Genomic DNA, 15,904 nt, shown 5'->3' on the forward strand with positions numbered 1-15,904 from the left:
ATGGAGGTTAGGTTAGTTGCCCAATGTACTATATAGTCAATGAGTGTAGGAAGGTCCTCTTATTCCACAACCACCACTGTTTGCTAGGATGAGAATAAACTGATGTTCTTATTACTAAAATGATACAGTTAAGTTCTGAGCACATGGTGGGCATTTGGCGTTGTTAAGGCACCTGAATCCCACATCTGGGTGTCTGCCTTCAATTCCCAGTTCAGACTCCAGATTCACCTTCCTGCTCATGCAGGCCCTGGGAGACTGCACTGATTGTTCAAGTACTTGGGTCCCTGCCGCCTTTCTGGGAAACCTAGATAGAGTTGCTGGATCCTGGTTTCAGTCCAGTCCAGGCCTGGTCATTTTGGGCATCTGGGGAGTAAACCAGATGGGAGTTTCTCTCTCTCTCCTCTTCCTTCCCCTTCTCAAATAAATAAGATATAAAGATGTACACATTTTTTTTTTTAAAAATGACTTGCCCATACACTCATGTAGACATCTGCAGCAGGTGTTTAGAAGTCACTATTTTAGAAAGGACCATCATTACACATGATTCTAATGACTCTCAAGACAGGCAGCACCTGAGTTACTCTAATCTTTGAAAAATTTCAGATAAAGAAATCAGTAAGTCTGGAGGCAGATCCTGTGGGAACTGCCAGTTGGGATGTGAGATGAAACAACCCAAGCAATAGATTTCCCTGAAGAGATCCAGACAGTAGGGAGATGGAGTTGATTTTTGGCCCTGCTTTGGGAGATGTACAATCCCTTGAGAGAAGGGGAAACTTGAGTACAACTGTGACTCACTCGGGAGCTAAAGAGTACTCAGTCTAAGTGTAAACACAATCCCCCTTTTTCCTGTCTGACATCCAGAATCTGTTCTCTTGGGAAGAGACTGAACAAGCTTCTATCCTTTTTATAACCAGGTACATTATATAATAAACTTACTTAAATTTTCTGTGTTCTTATCAAATGGTAAGTGTGGTAATCATAAAGACTCTATTTTTCTCTGGTGCTAGAGAGAAAAATGTATTATCATACATTATGCTATTAGAAATCATCATACATTATACTATCAGAAATATTTCCAGGGCATCTCAGGAACCAGGTGTGGATGGCATCCTCTTAAAACCAAAGGAATTGAAGGATTCAAAATTATGGAATCTGAGGCTACTTTTCCAAGAACAGAAGATTAAACTACAAGACAAGGAAGGACGGAGGTATGGACTAAGGACAGTGAGTTCCTGAATTGTATGAATGTTATTGTCCTCTGTTTAAGGATGGAGACAATGGTCAGCTTTGCAATGCAGCAGGTTAAGTCTCTGCATGAAATTCCAGCATCCCATATGGATGCAGGTTTGAGTCATGGCTGCTCTACTTCCAATCCAGCTCCCGGCTGATGGGCCAGAGAAAGCAGTGAAAGTGTCTGGGCCACTGCCACCCATGTGGGAGATCAGATAGTGCACCAGGCTCCTGGCTCTTGGCTTCTGCCTGGCCCAGTCCTGACTGTTGCTGCCACTTTGGTAGTGATCCAGTGGATGGAAGATCTCTTGCTTGTAACTCTTTCAAATAAAATAAATAAATATTTAAAACAATAAAAAAGAATGGAGGCCGGGGTTCTAAACTAGACTATCCTGCCCCGATTCCTGCTTTGTGCAATCCTGAATGCAAGTGAAGCATGCAGAACGTGTTGCAGGGAGGAGCCCACATCAGTTTCTGCTCCACAGACAGAACTCTGTCATTTTTCTGTGACACAGACAGCAGCTAAACCTCTACCAGACCACTCTTCCTTAGTTTAGCATTAGGAACAAGGTTTTTAAACTTGTATTTAGTAAATATAAATTTCCAAAGTGCAGTTTATGGATTACAATGGCTTCCCCCCATAACTTCCCTCCCCCTTGGGCCCCTCCCATCTCCTGCTCCCTCTCCCATTCCATTCATATCAAGATTCATTTTCAATTATCTTTATATACAGAAGATCGATTTAGTATATATTCAGTAAAGATTTCATCAGTTTGCTCCCACACAGAACATAAACTGTAAAATACTGTTTCAGTACTATAGCATTACTTCACATTGAACAACACATTAAGGACAGATCCCTCATGAGGAGTAAGTACACAGTGACTCCTATTGTTGGCTTAACAATTTGACACTCTTGCTGATGGCATCAGTAATCTCCTTAGCCTCTAGTCATGGGTTGCTAAGGCTACGGAAGCCTGTTGAGTTTGCTGGCTTTGATCTTATTCAGACAAGGTCATAGTCAAAGTGGAAGTTCTCTCCTCCCTTCAGAGAAAGGTACCTCCTTCTTTAATGGCCCTGTTCTTTCTACTGAGATCTCAATCGCAGAAATCTTTCATTTAGGTCCTCTTTTTCTTTCTTTCTTTCTTTTTTTTTTTTTTTTTTTTTTTTTGCCAGAGTGTCTTGGCTTTCCATGCCTAAAATACTCTCATGGGCTCTTCAGCCAGATCCTACTGCCTTAAGGGCTGATATTGAGACCAGAATGCTGTTTAGGACATCTGCCATTCTATGAACAATTTTTTTTTAAGATATATTTATTTTGGGGGCCGGCGCAGTGGCTCACTTGGTTGGTCTTCCCCCTACGAAGCCGGCATCCCATATGGGCGCCAGGTTCATAGTCCTGGTTGTTCCTCTTCCAGTCCAGCTCTCTGCTGTGGCCCAGAAAGGCAGTGGAGGGTGGCCCAAGTGCTCAGGCTCTGCACCCACCTGCGAGACCAGGAGGAAGCATCTGGCTCCTGGCTTCGGATCGGTGTAGCACCAGCCGTAGTGTCCATTTCGGGGGGTGAACCAAAAGAAGGAAGACCTTTCTCTCTGTCTCTCTCTCACACTGTCTTTAACTCTACCTGTCAAATAAAAAAAAAAAAAAGATTTATTTACTTTTTACTTGAGAGTCAGAGTTACACAGAGAGAGCTGAGGCAGAGAGAGAGAGAGAGGTTTTCCATATGATGGTTCATTCCTCAATTGGTCGCAATGGCCGGAACTGTGCTGATCTGAAGCCAGGAGCCAGAAGCTTCCTCCGGGTCTCCCTCATGGGTGCAGGTGCCCAAGGACTTGGGCCTCTTCCACTGCTAGGCCAGGCCATAGCAGAGAGCTAGATCAGAAGTGGAGCAGCTGGGACTAGAACCGGCGGCCATATGGGATGCCAGTGCTAAGGCCAGGGCATAAATCCACTGCAGTACAGTGCAGGGCCCCAGGAACAATGCTTTGGTTTCCACTTCATTGGTCGAATCTGCATTGGAGGGGAGCACTGGATGTCTAAGATCTCAGGCTCCACTTTTACTAGAGAGGGAGTGCTCAAGTGAAGGAACAAATGCTAAGAGAACAAACCATCCTGCCCTGGTCCATTCTTCCTGTCCTTTATCCCAGAACTGGTGACTGCACTTGCTGCTGCTGCCCTGCACTCTGCAGGCTGGGTTGGTGGAGCTCTCCAAGGGCTCATTTCACAGGCTCATTCCTGCACACCCCTCACACTGCGGATGAGGTAGGGTGGGAAGAGCTGGGCTGTCCTCTAAAAGAACCCTTCTTCCTTCACCCACAGACACCCTAGAGAAGAATGGCTCCAAGAAATGGCTCCCTTGTGACTGAGTTCACCCTGAAAGGATTAACAGACCAGCCAGCTCTCCAGCTGCCCCTGTTCTTCCTGTTTCTACTCATGTACGTGGTCACCGTGCTGGGAAATTTGAGCTTGGTGACTCTGATTGGGCTGCACTCACACCTTCACACCCCCATGTACTTTTTTGTCTTCAACCTGTCCTTCATTGACCTCTGTTATTCTTCTGTATTTACACCCAAAATGCTGGTGAACTTTGTTTCAGAGAGGAATATTATATCATACACAGGGTGCATGGTGCAGCTCTACTTTTTTTGTTTTTTGGTTATTTCTGAAAGCTATGTGTTGACATCAATGGCCTATGATCGCTATGTGGCCATCTGTAACCCACTTCTCTATACCGTAGTCATGTCCCCTAAAGTGTGTTTTAGCCTTATTCTTGGTTCATACTTGATAGCCTTTACAGGTGCCATGGCCCACACTGGATGCATGCTGAGACTGACCTTCTGTGATGCAAACACCATCAACCACTACTTATGTGACATCCTCCCAGTGATGCAGCTCTCCTGCACCAGCACATATGTCAATGAATTGGTGGTTTTCATTGTGGTTGGCATCAACATCATTGTGGCCAGCCTCACCATCTTTCTCTCTTATGGTTTCATTCTCTCCAGCATCTTTCAAATAAACTCCACTGAGGGCAGGTCCAAAGCCTTCAGCACCTGCAGTTCTCACATAATTGCTGTTTCTCTGTTTTATGGATCAGGAGCAATAATGTATCTTAGGCCATCCTCTGCTGGATCACTGGATGAGGGAAAAATTTCTTCTGTGTTTTATACAAATGTAATTCCCATGTTGAATCCCTTAATCTATAGCTTGAGGAATAAGGACGTTAAGCTTGCCCTGAGAAAACTCTGTTAGCATGTTTTGATCAAATATAGTGTGTTCAGGTCCAGCGTGGTGGCATAATAGGCAAAGCTTTCTCCTGTAACACTATTCCATATGAGTGCTGGTTCACGTTTTGGATGCTCTGTTTCCAGTCCAACTCCATGTTAATGGCCTGGGAAAAGCAACAGATGATGGCCCAAGTGTTTGGGTCCCTGCCACCCATGTGGGAGACCAAGATGAATCTCATGGCTCCTGGCTTTGGCCTGACCCAGTGCTGGCTGTTGTGACTATCTGGGAGGTAGACCAGCTGATGGTACATTCTCTCTCTCTCTCTCTCTCTCTCGCTCTCGCTCTCTCTCTCTCTCTCTCTCTTATTCCCTACCACTCCTCCCCCTTACCCCCATAATGCTTTCATGTAAAATAAATGACTCTTAAAGGTAATAAAGTTAGCATTTCCTGTGCAGGTGATTTTAGGGCTGGGAAGTTTTTTTTTTTTTTTTTTATGGCAGTTAAAAGTTGCTTTTTTGAGTGCACTCATTTTCTATTTATTTTTTTAAGAAAATATTTACTCTTTGGGTTTTAAAATTAACAAATTATTTCATCCATTAACTTGACAGGAAACTGTGTGATTTTAATTTGTAGAACATGGTATTTTGAAGTATATATGAATTGTCCAATGATTACATTCTGGTCATTTCTTTTTTACCAGGGTGAAGGGGATTTGATTCTTCTAAAACCTGCTTCAATCTTTTTTGAAAGTTGAGTTTCCCCTTTTACCACTTTCACTATTCTTTCTACTGTTTTTGCATTTTACCTGTATGTTAATTTAAGGAAAAATTTTCCCATTGTTATTAAGGACTCTTTTGTTTCTCTTGAAAAAAAAGGGAATGGTTTTATAATGATTAAGTAAAGTAACAGCTGGTTACATTGTGCCATGTGTGCCACTTATTTCCTGTGAAGATTTATGCATTTGAAAGTTTGAATTAGAGGAGAAAGGGAGAGAGGAGGGGAGAGAGAGAGAGAGAAAGAGAGCGAGAGCAAGAGCAAGAGAGAGAGAGAGAGAGTTATTTTGCATGTGCAGGTTCAAGTGCCTGCAACGAGGCTGGAACAGGCTGAAGCCCGGAGCCAGGATATTTATCCAGGTCTCACACATTGGTGACAGGAGCTCAAGCACTAGACCCATAACCTGCTGCTTTCCAGGATGCATTAGCAGGAAGCTAGATCAGAGGCAGAGCAGCCAGCACTTGAACTGGCAGCCGGATGTGGGATGCTGCCCTCAAAACCTGTGCTTCAACCTGTTGTACTATAACACCAGCCCCAGGTGTGGGTTTCCTATCTTTCCCCTGTTGGGTGCCATTCACAGCTGGTGTGAGATCTTCTGGCTTCACTGTCTGTGCATTCTACATTGGGCAGGAGGAATGTGTCTTCTTCAAAGGCCAGAGTCACAGATGCGGATGGTTCCATGAAGAGAATCAAACAGAACCCATCCTACAGCTCTCCGGTGTTCAGTAAGCTGCTTTTGGTGGGTGGTTCCCATTTTCCTCTACATACCAAGTGGCCCATATTAGATTGTGCCTCGTGATGCTCAGAGAGCTCAGTGACTTCCTTAACGTCACACACTTCTTAATGAGAAAACCTGTGAAACACTATTCATTTTTGCTTGCAAGTGTACTGTTCTTTCTAGTGTATTTTCTGCCCACTTCATTTTATTAGTTTGGTTTTAGTAAACATGAGCATGAGAAAATATTTCAACTTTGAATGTTGGTGGTGCTTTGCTCCTAGATGATGCATACAATTCTCTTAGGGTGGTTGTTGCCTTAGTTCTATTTAGGAAAACAACATACACTATTTTACCATTGTAGAAATCTCCAATCAATATTTAGAAATTGGGAAAAGCAGCATTAAGTATTTTGCTGACACTTTTGCTGATTTTAGGGGTTTTGGTTTCATCAAACCCTTGACTTCTAGTTTAACAAAGTACTCACAATCTATTTCCTGATCTCAGCATCATCGTGCTGTATTGTCACATAAGTTCTTTTTGTTTTTTATTTGACAGGTAGAGTTCTAGACAGTGAGAGAGAGAGAGACAGGTGCTTCTTCCTGGTCTCCCGTACGGGTAAGGAGCCCAAATACTTGGGCCATCCTCCACTGCCCTCCTGGGCCACAGCAGAGAGCTGGACTGGAAGAGGAGCAAGTAAGAATAGAACCCGGCACCCATATGGGATGCTGGTGCTGCAGGTGGAGGATTAAACAAGTGAGCCATGGTGCCGGCCCCATCACATAAGTTCTAAGGAAAGGAATTTTTTTAGCCTTTCTTAGTGTTCCTTTTGAAAAAATTGCTTTTCTTAATGAAAGAAAAAATTATCAATCAATAAATAAATAATCTCTGAGCTATTTGGAAGCTTCTGTAGAAGTTCAGTTTTGCATTGCCTCTGTTACCTAATTTATTACTACTTGAGTCAGCCCAAATGTTGTGTTAATCATGGGCACTATTCTTTCTTTTGATGAGCCTCCAAATACAAATAAAAATATGTCCATGAGGAACAATATGTTTCTTTAAAATGTATGACATTCTATCATAAGTTTTGGAAGAAATAATTGGAAATAAGCATATAGAGACAGGTCATAAAAGTTGAAGGTGGCTGATGAGTTTTAACAGAGATGAGCTAGCTGATAGCAACTTGGAGCTTGTAAACTCCATGCAAGTATTCTTTTGGAAAGGCAGGTGTGTCAGAGGAACAAAGTCAGGAGTGTTACACTCCCCATAGAAAACCTTTTGAAGTTTTTGTAAGTGAAGTGATTAGAGTGTGCCTGTGTTCTAGAAAGGGAGTGTTTTTTTTGTTTTGTTTTGCTTTTTGTTTGTTGTTGGTTTTTTTTGTTTTTTTTTTTTTTTTTTTGACAGGCAGAGTGGACAGTGAGAGAGAGAGACAGAGAGAAAGGTCTTCCTTTTACTGTTGATTTACCCCCAAGTGGCTGCTGTGGCCCGCGCTCTGTGTCCAGCACACCATGCTGATCCGAAGCCAGGAGCCAGGTTCCTCTCCTGGTCTCCCACGTGGGTGCAGGGTCCGAAGACCTGGGCCATCCTCCACTGCCCTCCCAGGCCACAGCAGAGAGCTGGACTGGAAGAGGAGCAACTGGGACAGAATCCGGCACCCCCCCTACCGGGACCAGAACCCAGGGTGCAGGCACAACAGGCGGAGGATTAGCCTATTGAGCCGCGGCGCCAGCCAGGGAGTGTTTTTAAGTTGGTGAGAAAGCTTGGTTTTTCTCTGTTAGAACCAGGAAGAAAGTTTGCTGAATACATGCTGAATCCATTTAGCACAATTTTTCTCTACTCAAGCTCCTGTTATTTTCAGGATTAATTTGGAATGAGAGTGTTCAGAATCTACTCTGCCTAAGGCTGATGACAGCTAGAAGTAAAGGAAATTTGAGTTGTACATCTGTGTCTTTCCTAAAACTCCCGCCTTCATGAACCTTCCACTACCCTTTACATTGCACCCCTGCTTGCATTGTCAGGGCACACACACACAAGGCGTTGTCTTCCATCTTGTAATATATGCTCAATGTCTAACATCATTTGCATGGTATAGGAACACTTTAAGATTTTGAAAATGTATTTAGATGGGTATTCAATGGTTTCAGGCTGGGCTCAACATAAAGCTCTGCTGAATCTAGTGGAAACCACAATTATTGCTTCAATCATATCTTTGTTTATGTAAGAACACACACACACACACACACATTCGCACCACGGTCTATGTACGGCAATGTGCTATATGTCACAAGCATAATCAGACACAGTAACAGAAAGATACAAGTGGACCATCATACTGAAATTTGAGGCATCTTCTAAATTTCCATGCAAAACTCTTATTATCAAAAGACTATATGAATGTCAAAAGTGTTTTGAACCCAAATAGTCATCTTTTATTTCTATTTTCCATGAGATTTTGAAAAATCTTTGTAGAGTTACATCGTATGTATGATATTCCTATATTCTAAAATTAGTTTTAGATGGTTAGTGTTACTCTGGAAAACTGATTCTGGTGGCATAATGACCATGTTGCATACTGATATGATATTTTTCCATCGGTCTGACAGATATTTTTTCTCTGTGGCGTCATTAATTCAACAGAATACTAGATGATGTAAATTACATGCAGTGGTCCTGTGGTCTCAAACACCTTTAAATTCAGTGTAGTAAACTTTCACTTTCTGAGTGCAGAGTCTGCCCTCTTCCTAAGTGAAGGGAGGCTGGAATGTTCCCTGTACTGGGTAAGTCTCTTGCTGACGTAAGTTGGGTTAATAGACTTCAAATATCAGTACACGGGCAGATGTTACACTTGCTGTTAGGAGGAGTATTGGCAAAGTTTCCTCTGCAATGTCCCATCTGTCATTCTGTGTGCTCCTCAGAGAAGGACTTGGAGGGTGCAAGATGGAATCCTAGTTACCATTACATAGATGATGAGCCCGATGCTCAGAGATGTTCCTGACTTGTTCCAAATCAGTTTGTGAGTGGTGGAGATGAGTCTGGGAATTGGAATTTTTATTCTAAATTTGCAAGGGTTTATTACCATTATAATGATGATAACTTACTAACTTTTAGAAATTAGAGAGCAATGAATAAAAAAGCTTCAAAAACAAATAAAGGCAAAAATGCTCAAATAATCAAGTGTCCAGAAAGTATCTGGCACATTTCATATTCACTCCCTGTTGTTTAATTCAAAATATGTGGGTTTATCCTATATTTATATTTGTTTATACATAAAACGAAACCACATGTGGTGGCTTGCTGTAACCATTCTTGTATTCAGGTGTTTATTAAGTTCCAGAGTCAGCAACAAGTCTCACATTCCATAACTTATTTAGCTTTGCAACATGTATTTGATAGATACCATTAATGAATGTCTCAGGGTGGCAGAGATTGCTGCTGCTCACCCTCCAAGACACACATTTCCAGTCTTTCCTGCAGTGCAATGTGGCCTGTGACTAGGTTCTACATGACAAACACCATTTCAAATGCAAAGTGTGCTCTTTTAATATTCTACTTGTGCTTCTGTGGTCTGGATGCATGTGGAAGTGGGACTTTATGAAAGTGGTGAAGCTCTGAAGAAAAGCCAGGAAAGTGGTTCCAACAGAACCAGGATGGAGAAGGGAAGAATGGATGGAGATTCAAACAGGAAGAGACACACAAATGGCTTTGAGTTGTTGGCTATATTTAATTTGTAGATCTGATGGTGGATTGCTAGATGTTCATTTTATAAAATTTGTTTTAGGTCACATTTTGTACACATATTTATATATTCATGCAAATATTCATAATCAAATAAGGTTACAATCCTGTCATTAGAGTTCTCCTTATGTGTGACAATAAACAAATCTTAAGCAAACACAGAGAATGAAGGCATAAGTGGAGTAGTTGGGAATTACTAAAGGACTTTCACAGAAGAAAATCAAGAGCGATAAGATTAACATAGACAGACTTGGGCAGAGAAATTTCTGTTTTGAGTGGGCAACAAGAAATTTCCAATAACATCCATAAGGTGATGGAAGTCAATGTTGTACAGACTTGTAGTATGTGATATATCACAGTGTTGAGGTGAATTTGTGGCAAAGAAGGCCTAGTTCTCGTTCCATATTATAAAATTTCATTCATGCAAACCTTTCTACCATATTGGTAAGTATTTTCCTTAATAAACTTTGTCAGATAAGATTTTTCATCTCTCTTTGATGAAAAGAAACACAGAAGTAAAACACAGAACCACATTCACCCTGTTCTTTTTTATAAGATCACATTAACTTGAGAATTGATTATAATTGTGTTGCAGTAATTACTGAACATTTTCTATGACCTTGAGAATCTAAAGTATTAATTCCTTAAAAACACAATGATAATTAAAACATCATAATTGTGAAAATATACAGAAATGATTTTCATCCTTCCAGTTGGCCTCAAGGAGTATTAGCATCTTAATCTGCCTTTCCCTAATGATTAATGATATTAAGTATTTTTTTCCTACATCTGCCAACTATGCTATGTCATAATTCAAGTTGATAAATTTAAGAAATCAAATTTATTTTACATCTTTGAGAAATAAAAATATGCAAAAAGTTCTGATTCTGGTGATATCACAGGAGAGAATGCACCTGAGATGAGTTGCTTCCATTTTTGTTAATTTTCACATAAAGAAAAAAGTGAGTGTAGAGCTAGATCCTATGGGAATTGCAATTTAGAATGTGGGAAGAAAGAAAAAAATCCAAACAATAGATTTCCTTGTGGAAATCTAGACAGTAGGGAGATGGGAGTTTATTTTTGGCCTTGCTTTGGGAGATGTACAATCCCCTGAGAGAAGGGAAAACTTGATTAAAATATTGAGTCACTCAGGAACTGCAGCCTGATCACCATCTGGGGTGCATCTACAATTCCCATTCTCCTTTGACACCCAGAATCTGTAATCTAGGAAGAAACTGAACAGGTTTCTGTCTTTTGTATAATCAAGCACATTATCTAATTAAACTCTCATAAACTTAATTTTCTCATTAAGTGATAAGTGCGGTAATAATAAAGACTTTACTCTTCTCTGGTGCTGGAGACCATCTGAATTCATGAACATAAATCATGATGGGTAGTTCAGACATATTTACTGAGCATATCAGAGATCAAGTGTGAACTGCATCCTCTTGGAACCAAAGGAGTTGAAGGAGAAGTTACTCTTCCGAGAAGTTGGGGATACACCACCTGACAAGGAGCGCTGAGGTATGGAATGAGTTCATGAATTACATGGGTGTTAATGTTTTCTATTTTTATGATGGACACCAGGCACCTAAACTAGGTTATACCCATCCCATCTCCATTTTGTACAATCCTGAGATGCAAATGAAGATAGAAAAAGAATGCATTCCAGGAGAGCAAAGATTCAGAGACATTAATGGGCTCAGGGATTTCAGCATCTGTAATAGTAAGTCGCATCTCTGTGGACTGCACCATCTACCTTCTAAAGAGATTAATTTTTCTGTGACTTAGGAATGTAACATAAGCTTTCCAAGACTATGCTTTTCTAGTGTAGCTCTAGAAAGAATGTTTGGTTTCCAACTCGATAGTCTAAGTTGCACTGGAGGCCAGCACTGGATGACTAAATCATCTTCTTCCAATTTTAATGGGAATTGAGTTTGGATATGGAGGGCTCAAGTGAAGGAACAAATGCTAAGAGAACAAACCATCCTGCCCTGGTCCAGCCCTCCTGTCCTTTATCCCAGAACTGGTGACTGCACTTGCTGCTGCTGCCCTGCACTCTGCAGGCTGGGTTGGTGGAGCTCTCCAAGGGCTCATTTCACAGGCTCATTCCTGCACACCTCTCACACTGTGGATGAGGTAGGGTGGGAAGAGCTGGGCTGTCCTCTAACAGAACCCTTCTTCCTTCACCCACAGACACCCTAGAGAAGAATGGCTCCAAGAAATGGCTCCCTTGTGACTGAGTTCACCCTGAAAGGATTAACAGACCAGCCAGCTCTCCAGCTGCCCCTGTTCTTCCTGTTTCTACTCATGTACGTGGTCACCGTGCTGGGAAATTTGAGCTTGGTGACTCTGATTGGGCTGCACTCACACCTTCACACCCCCATGTACTTTTTCGTCTTTAATCTGTCCTTCATTGACCTCTGTTATTCTTCTGTATTTACACCCAAAATGCTGGTGAACTTTGTTTCAGAGAGGAATATTATATCATACACAGGGTGCATGGTGCAGCTCTACTTTTTTTTGTTCTTTGTCATTTCTGAATGCTATGTGCTGACATCAATGGCCTATGATCGCTATGTGGCCATCTGTAACCCACTTCTCTATACCGTAGTCATGTCCCCTAAAGTGTGTTCCAGCCTTATGCTTGGTTCATACTTGATGGCCTTTTCAGGTGCCACGGCCCACACTGGATGCATGCTGAGACTGACCTTCTGTGATGCAAACACCATCAACCACTACTTATGTGACATCCTCCCAGTGATGCAGCTCTCCTGCACCAGCACATATGTCAATGAATTGGTGGTTTTCATTGTGGTTGGCATCAACATCATTGTGGCCAGCCTCACCATCTTTCTCTCTTATGGTTTCATTCTCTCCAGCATCTTTCAAATAAACTCCACTGAGGGCAGGTCCAAAGCCTTCAGCACCTGCAGTTCTCACATAATTGCTGTTTCTCTCTTTTTTGGATCAGGAGCAATAATGTATCTTAAGCCATCCTCTGCTACTACTATGGATTTGGGGAAAATTTCTTCTGTCTTTTACACAAATGTGATTCCCATGATGAATCCCTTAATCTACAGCTTGAGAAACAAAGATGTTAAAACTGCCCTGAGAAAAACATTTCTTAGAGTAAAGTGTTGGTAGAGATATTATGTTTATGTTCATTAGTTACAGAACATGTAAAGTCTGGATATATATATATATATATACATATGTACATATATATACTGAATGTATTCTAGTGGTGGACTTCTTTCTATTATTCACAAGATAATATTTGCTCTTTGTATTTAGAACTTAAAATGAAAATATTTTATTCATTAACTTGATCAGTAACTATATTATTTTAAGGGTAGAATATCATATATTGAAATATTTGTGTGTACAAGAAGGTGGTACCTTTCTCTGAAGGGAGGAGTGAACTTCCACTCTGACTATGACCTTGTCTAAATAAGATAGGAGTCAGCGGACTCAGAAGGCTTCTATAGCCTTGGCAAATCATGACAAGAGTCTAGGGTGATTACTGACACCATAAACAAGAGTGTCAATTTGTTAAGTCAACAACAGGAGTCACTGTGCACTTACTCCTCATGTAGGATCTCTGTCCTTAATGTGCTGTTCAATGTGAATTAATGCTATAGCTAGTACTCAAACAGTATTTTACACTTTATGTTTCTGTGTGGGTGCAAACTGTTGAAATATTTACTTAATATATACTAAATTGATCTTCTGTATATAAAGAGAATTGAAAATGAATCTTGATGTGAATGGAATGGGAGAGGGAGTGGGAGATGGGCGGGTTGCATGCAGGAGGGAAGTTTTGGGGGCAAAAAGCCATTGTAATCCCTAAACTGTACTTTGGAAATTTGTGGTTATTAAATAAAACTTTAAAAAAAGAAATACATGTGTGTAATACATATATTATATATAATGAAACTCCTAAATTCTGCTTCTATTTCTTCTTTAGCATGGTAAAGTGAATTTTTTTAAAGATTTATATGTTTGTTTGAAAAGGCAGAGTTATAGAGAGGCAGAGGCAGAAGCAGAGTGAGAGAGCAAGAGAGATAAAGAGAGGTCTTCCATCTGCTGGTTCACTCCCCAAATGGCTGCAATGGCCAGAGCTGGACCGATCCAAACTAGGAGCCAGGAGCTTTTTCCATCTCCCATGTAGGTGCAGGGGCCCAAGGACTGGGGCCATATTCCATTGCCTTCCTAGGCCACAGCAGAGACCTGGATTGGAAGTAGAGCAGCCAGAATTCGAACTAGCATCCACATGGAATGTCGGCACTGCAGACAGCGGCTTTACCCAAACTAAAAGTGAGCCTTTTTTACATTCTATTTGTTTTTCTCTGGGTTGGATCCAGATGTCAATTGGACTTTACATAAGTCAGGAAGCTCTAAAAAATATCCAGGAAAAGTGATTGCAGCAGAACCAGGGTGGAGAAGAAAAGAGTGGGTAGAGCCACAATCAAAAAGGGGCACACAATTGGATTTGAGTTGCTAGCTCTGTTCAATATGTGCATTTGTATGATGTATTATAAACTGCTGAGTTTCATACAAATTAGCATAACAGACAGGTCTCATTGTGGATGTGTCTGAAATGCTGTTGCAGATCATTCGCATAAAAATCAGGGACAGTTTCCAAATAATTGTGTATTTTTTCAGGTGTGATCTGTAGTTAATTTTGGGGGGACAGGATAAACCTGGAATAGATAGCAAAACTGAAAATCAGCAGTGCCGATGGTGGAACATTTGTCTTTCCTTTTGCTTTTCTTCTGAGACTTCCTATGTACTTGCACTTTGGGTGTGCAGAGGGAGGTGTGTGAGTGTGTGTGTTAACGCCTACAAACCACAGCTGGTTTAAAATGCTTAGAACTTCTTCCCAATCTGGTTTTACTTTTCTGTTCTACAGTGTTCAGGGTTAACACAGTACACCCACGCTGTTGCTGTGGGAGTTCTCCCTGGATGCATGTGTTTGAGTCCATAAATACAGAAAATATGTGTTGGTTTCTTTTTCCAATTTAAACCATAGGTTTACTAAAGCACAACATGAAAGGTTGCACATCATGCATTCAGGTTCTTTTCTAATTTTTCTAACAGTGCATGTCTTTGAAAGCATGTGTAAATAAGATTAACACAGAAGTGGAGTAATGGAGTGAAACATTTGTAGCTGTACAGCATTGGTTATTGTATTTATAGTGTTTATAATTGCAAATGGCTTCTACTCCCATGAGCCTCTACCCCTCCTTCCTGTTCCAGGTTTCTTGTCAAAGTAATGACTGCGTACTTTTTTTGTGTGTGTGTGATAAAACACTTAAAGGTTAATTTTAGTGTATTAATAGTATTCCTGACTTGTGCTGCAAAAAATGGCTATGAGCCTTTTTTCTTAAAGTGACATTTTCTTTAACCTAAAAGCTGGTTTTATAAAGAAGTACAAATTGGCTTCCATCCTGCAAACACCCTTTTTTTTTTTACTTTATTAATTTTTGTCATTCATGAAAAAGGAAATCGTACTTGAGCTGTAAACTAGACAATGAGGAAACACTTGAGGCTTCTGCTGTGTGTTTTTCTGTTGGCATTGTTATTGTTGTTACCCAGTAACTTGAATATTGTTTAATGTCTTGTAAGACATTGTAGAGTTTATCTTAAGCTGTTAAGAATTGTAATGTACAAATGTGAATAGACACTTATCTATAATAGGGGTAAGTTTTGTTTTACCTATAATAAATATTTATAAAAACAAAAAAATTAGTGTAACTGTATATTTTTTACAACTATATATCTGTGTTTATATAAATTTTTCATACAAATAAACTTACAAAGTTGTGATTAGAGCTCTAGTTAGGTGGGACAAGAAAAGCATCTTAAGCAAATATTGATGATGAAGGCCCAAGTACAGTATCCAGGAAATGCCTTTGCATATACAGAAGGTTCTCACTTAAGAGATTCAAGACGCAAGGTAGTAGTGCAGAATAATCTAGATCAGTCCTGGACAGAAACAATTCTATTTAGCACATCTAAAGAGGAATCTACTCCAATACCTATTGGAGAATGGATGTTATCTTGATTTGCATTCCGATATATTTGCCATTATGCTAAGTTTAATTGTGCGGTACAGTGGATACAGTTCTCATTCCATATTAAATTAGTTTCATTTCCACAGTCTTATCTACTGCCTTGGTAAGGTTTTTCCTTAAACTTTTTCAGATACTATTTTTTA

The 15,904-nt window shown here is 40.5% G+C and overlaps 2 protein-coding genes across 3 annotated transcripts; both read left to right on the forward strand.

The window, feature by feature from the left end:
• LOC100349888 (olfactory receptor 8B3-like) lies at positions 1-4,481 on the forward strand. Its single transcript, XM_002708335.4, has 2 exons — positions 1-11; positions 3,563-4,481. Exons 1-2 carry the CDS (start codon positions 1-3, stop codon positions 4,479-4,481), a joined length of 930 nt encoding a protein of 309 aa, XP_002708381.4.
• Positions 4,482-9,537: 5,056 nt separating this feature from the next.
• Positions 9,538-12,828, forward strand: LOC100349630 (olfactory receptor 8B3-like). Of its 2 annotated transcripts, none has more exons than XM_017347615.3 (2): positions 9,538-9,551; positions 11,889-12,828. In XM_017347615.3, the coding sequence occupies exons 1-2, from the start codon at positions 9,538-9,540 to the stop codon at positions 12,826-12,828; spliced, it is 954 nt and encodes a 317-aa protein (XP_017203104.3). The 2 variants fall into 2 exon arrangements, with proteins under 2 accessions (XP_017203104.3, XP_069921455.1); XM_070065354.1 differs by lacking the exon at positions 9,538-9,551 and adding an exon at positions 11,606-11,616 and having other exon boundaries at positions 11,904-12,828.
• Positions 12,829-15,904: the final 3,076 nt, after the last annotated feature.

This window comes from Oryctolagus cuniculus, chromosome 1 (assembly GCF_964237555.1).
Source record: "Oryctolagus cuniculus chromosome 1, mOryCun1.1, whole genome shotgun sequence".
NCBI classification, from domain to species: Eukaryota; Metazoa; Chordata; class Mammalia; order Lagomorpha; family Leporidae; genus Oryctolagus; species Oryctolagus cuniculus.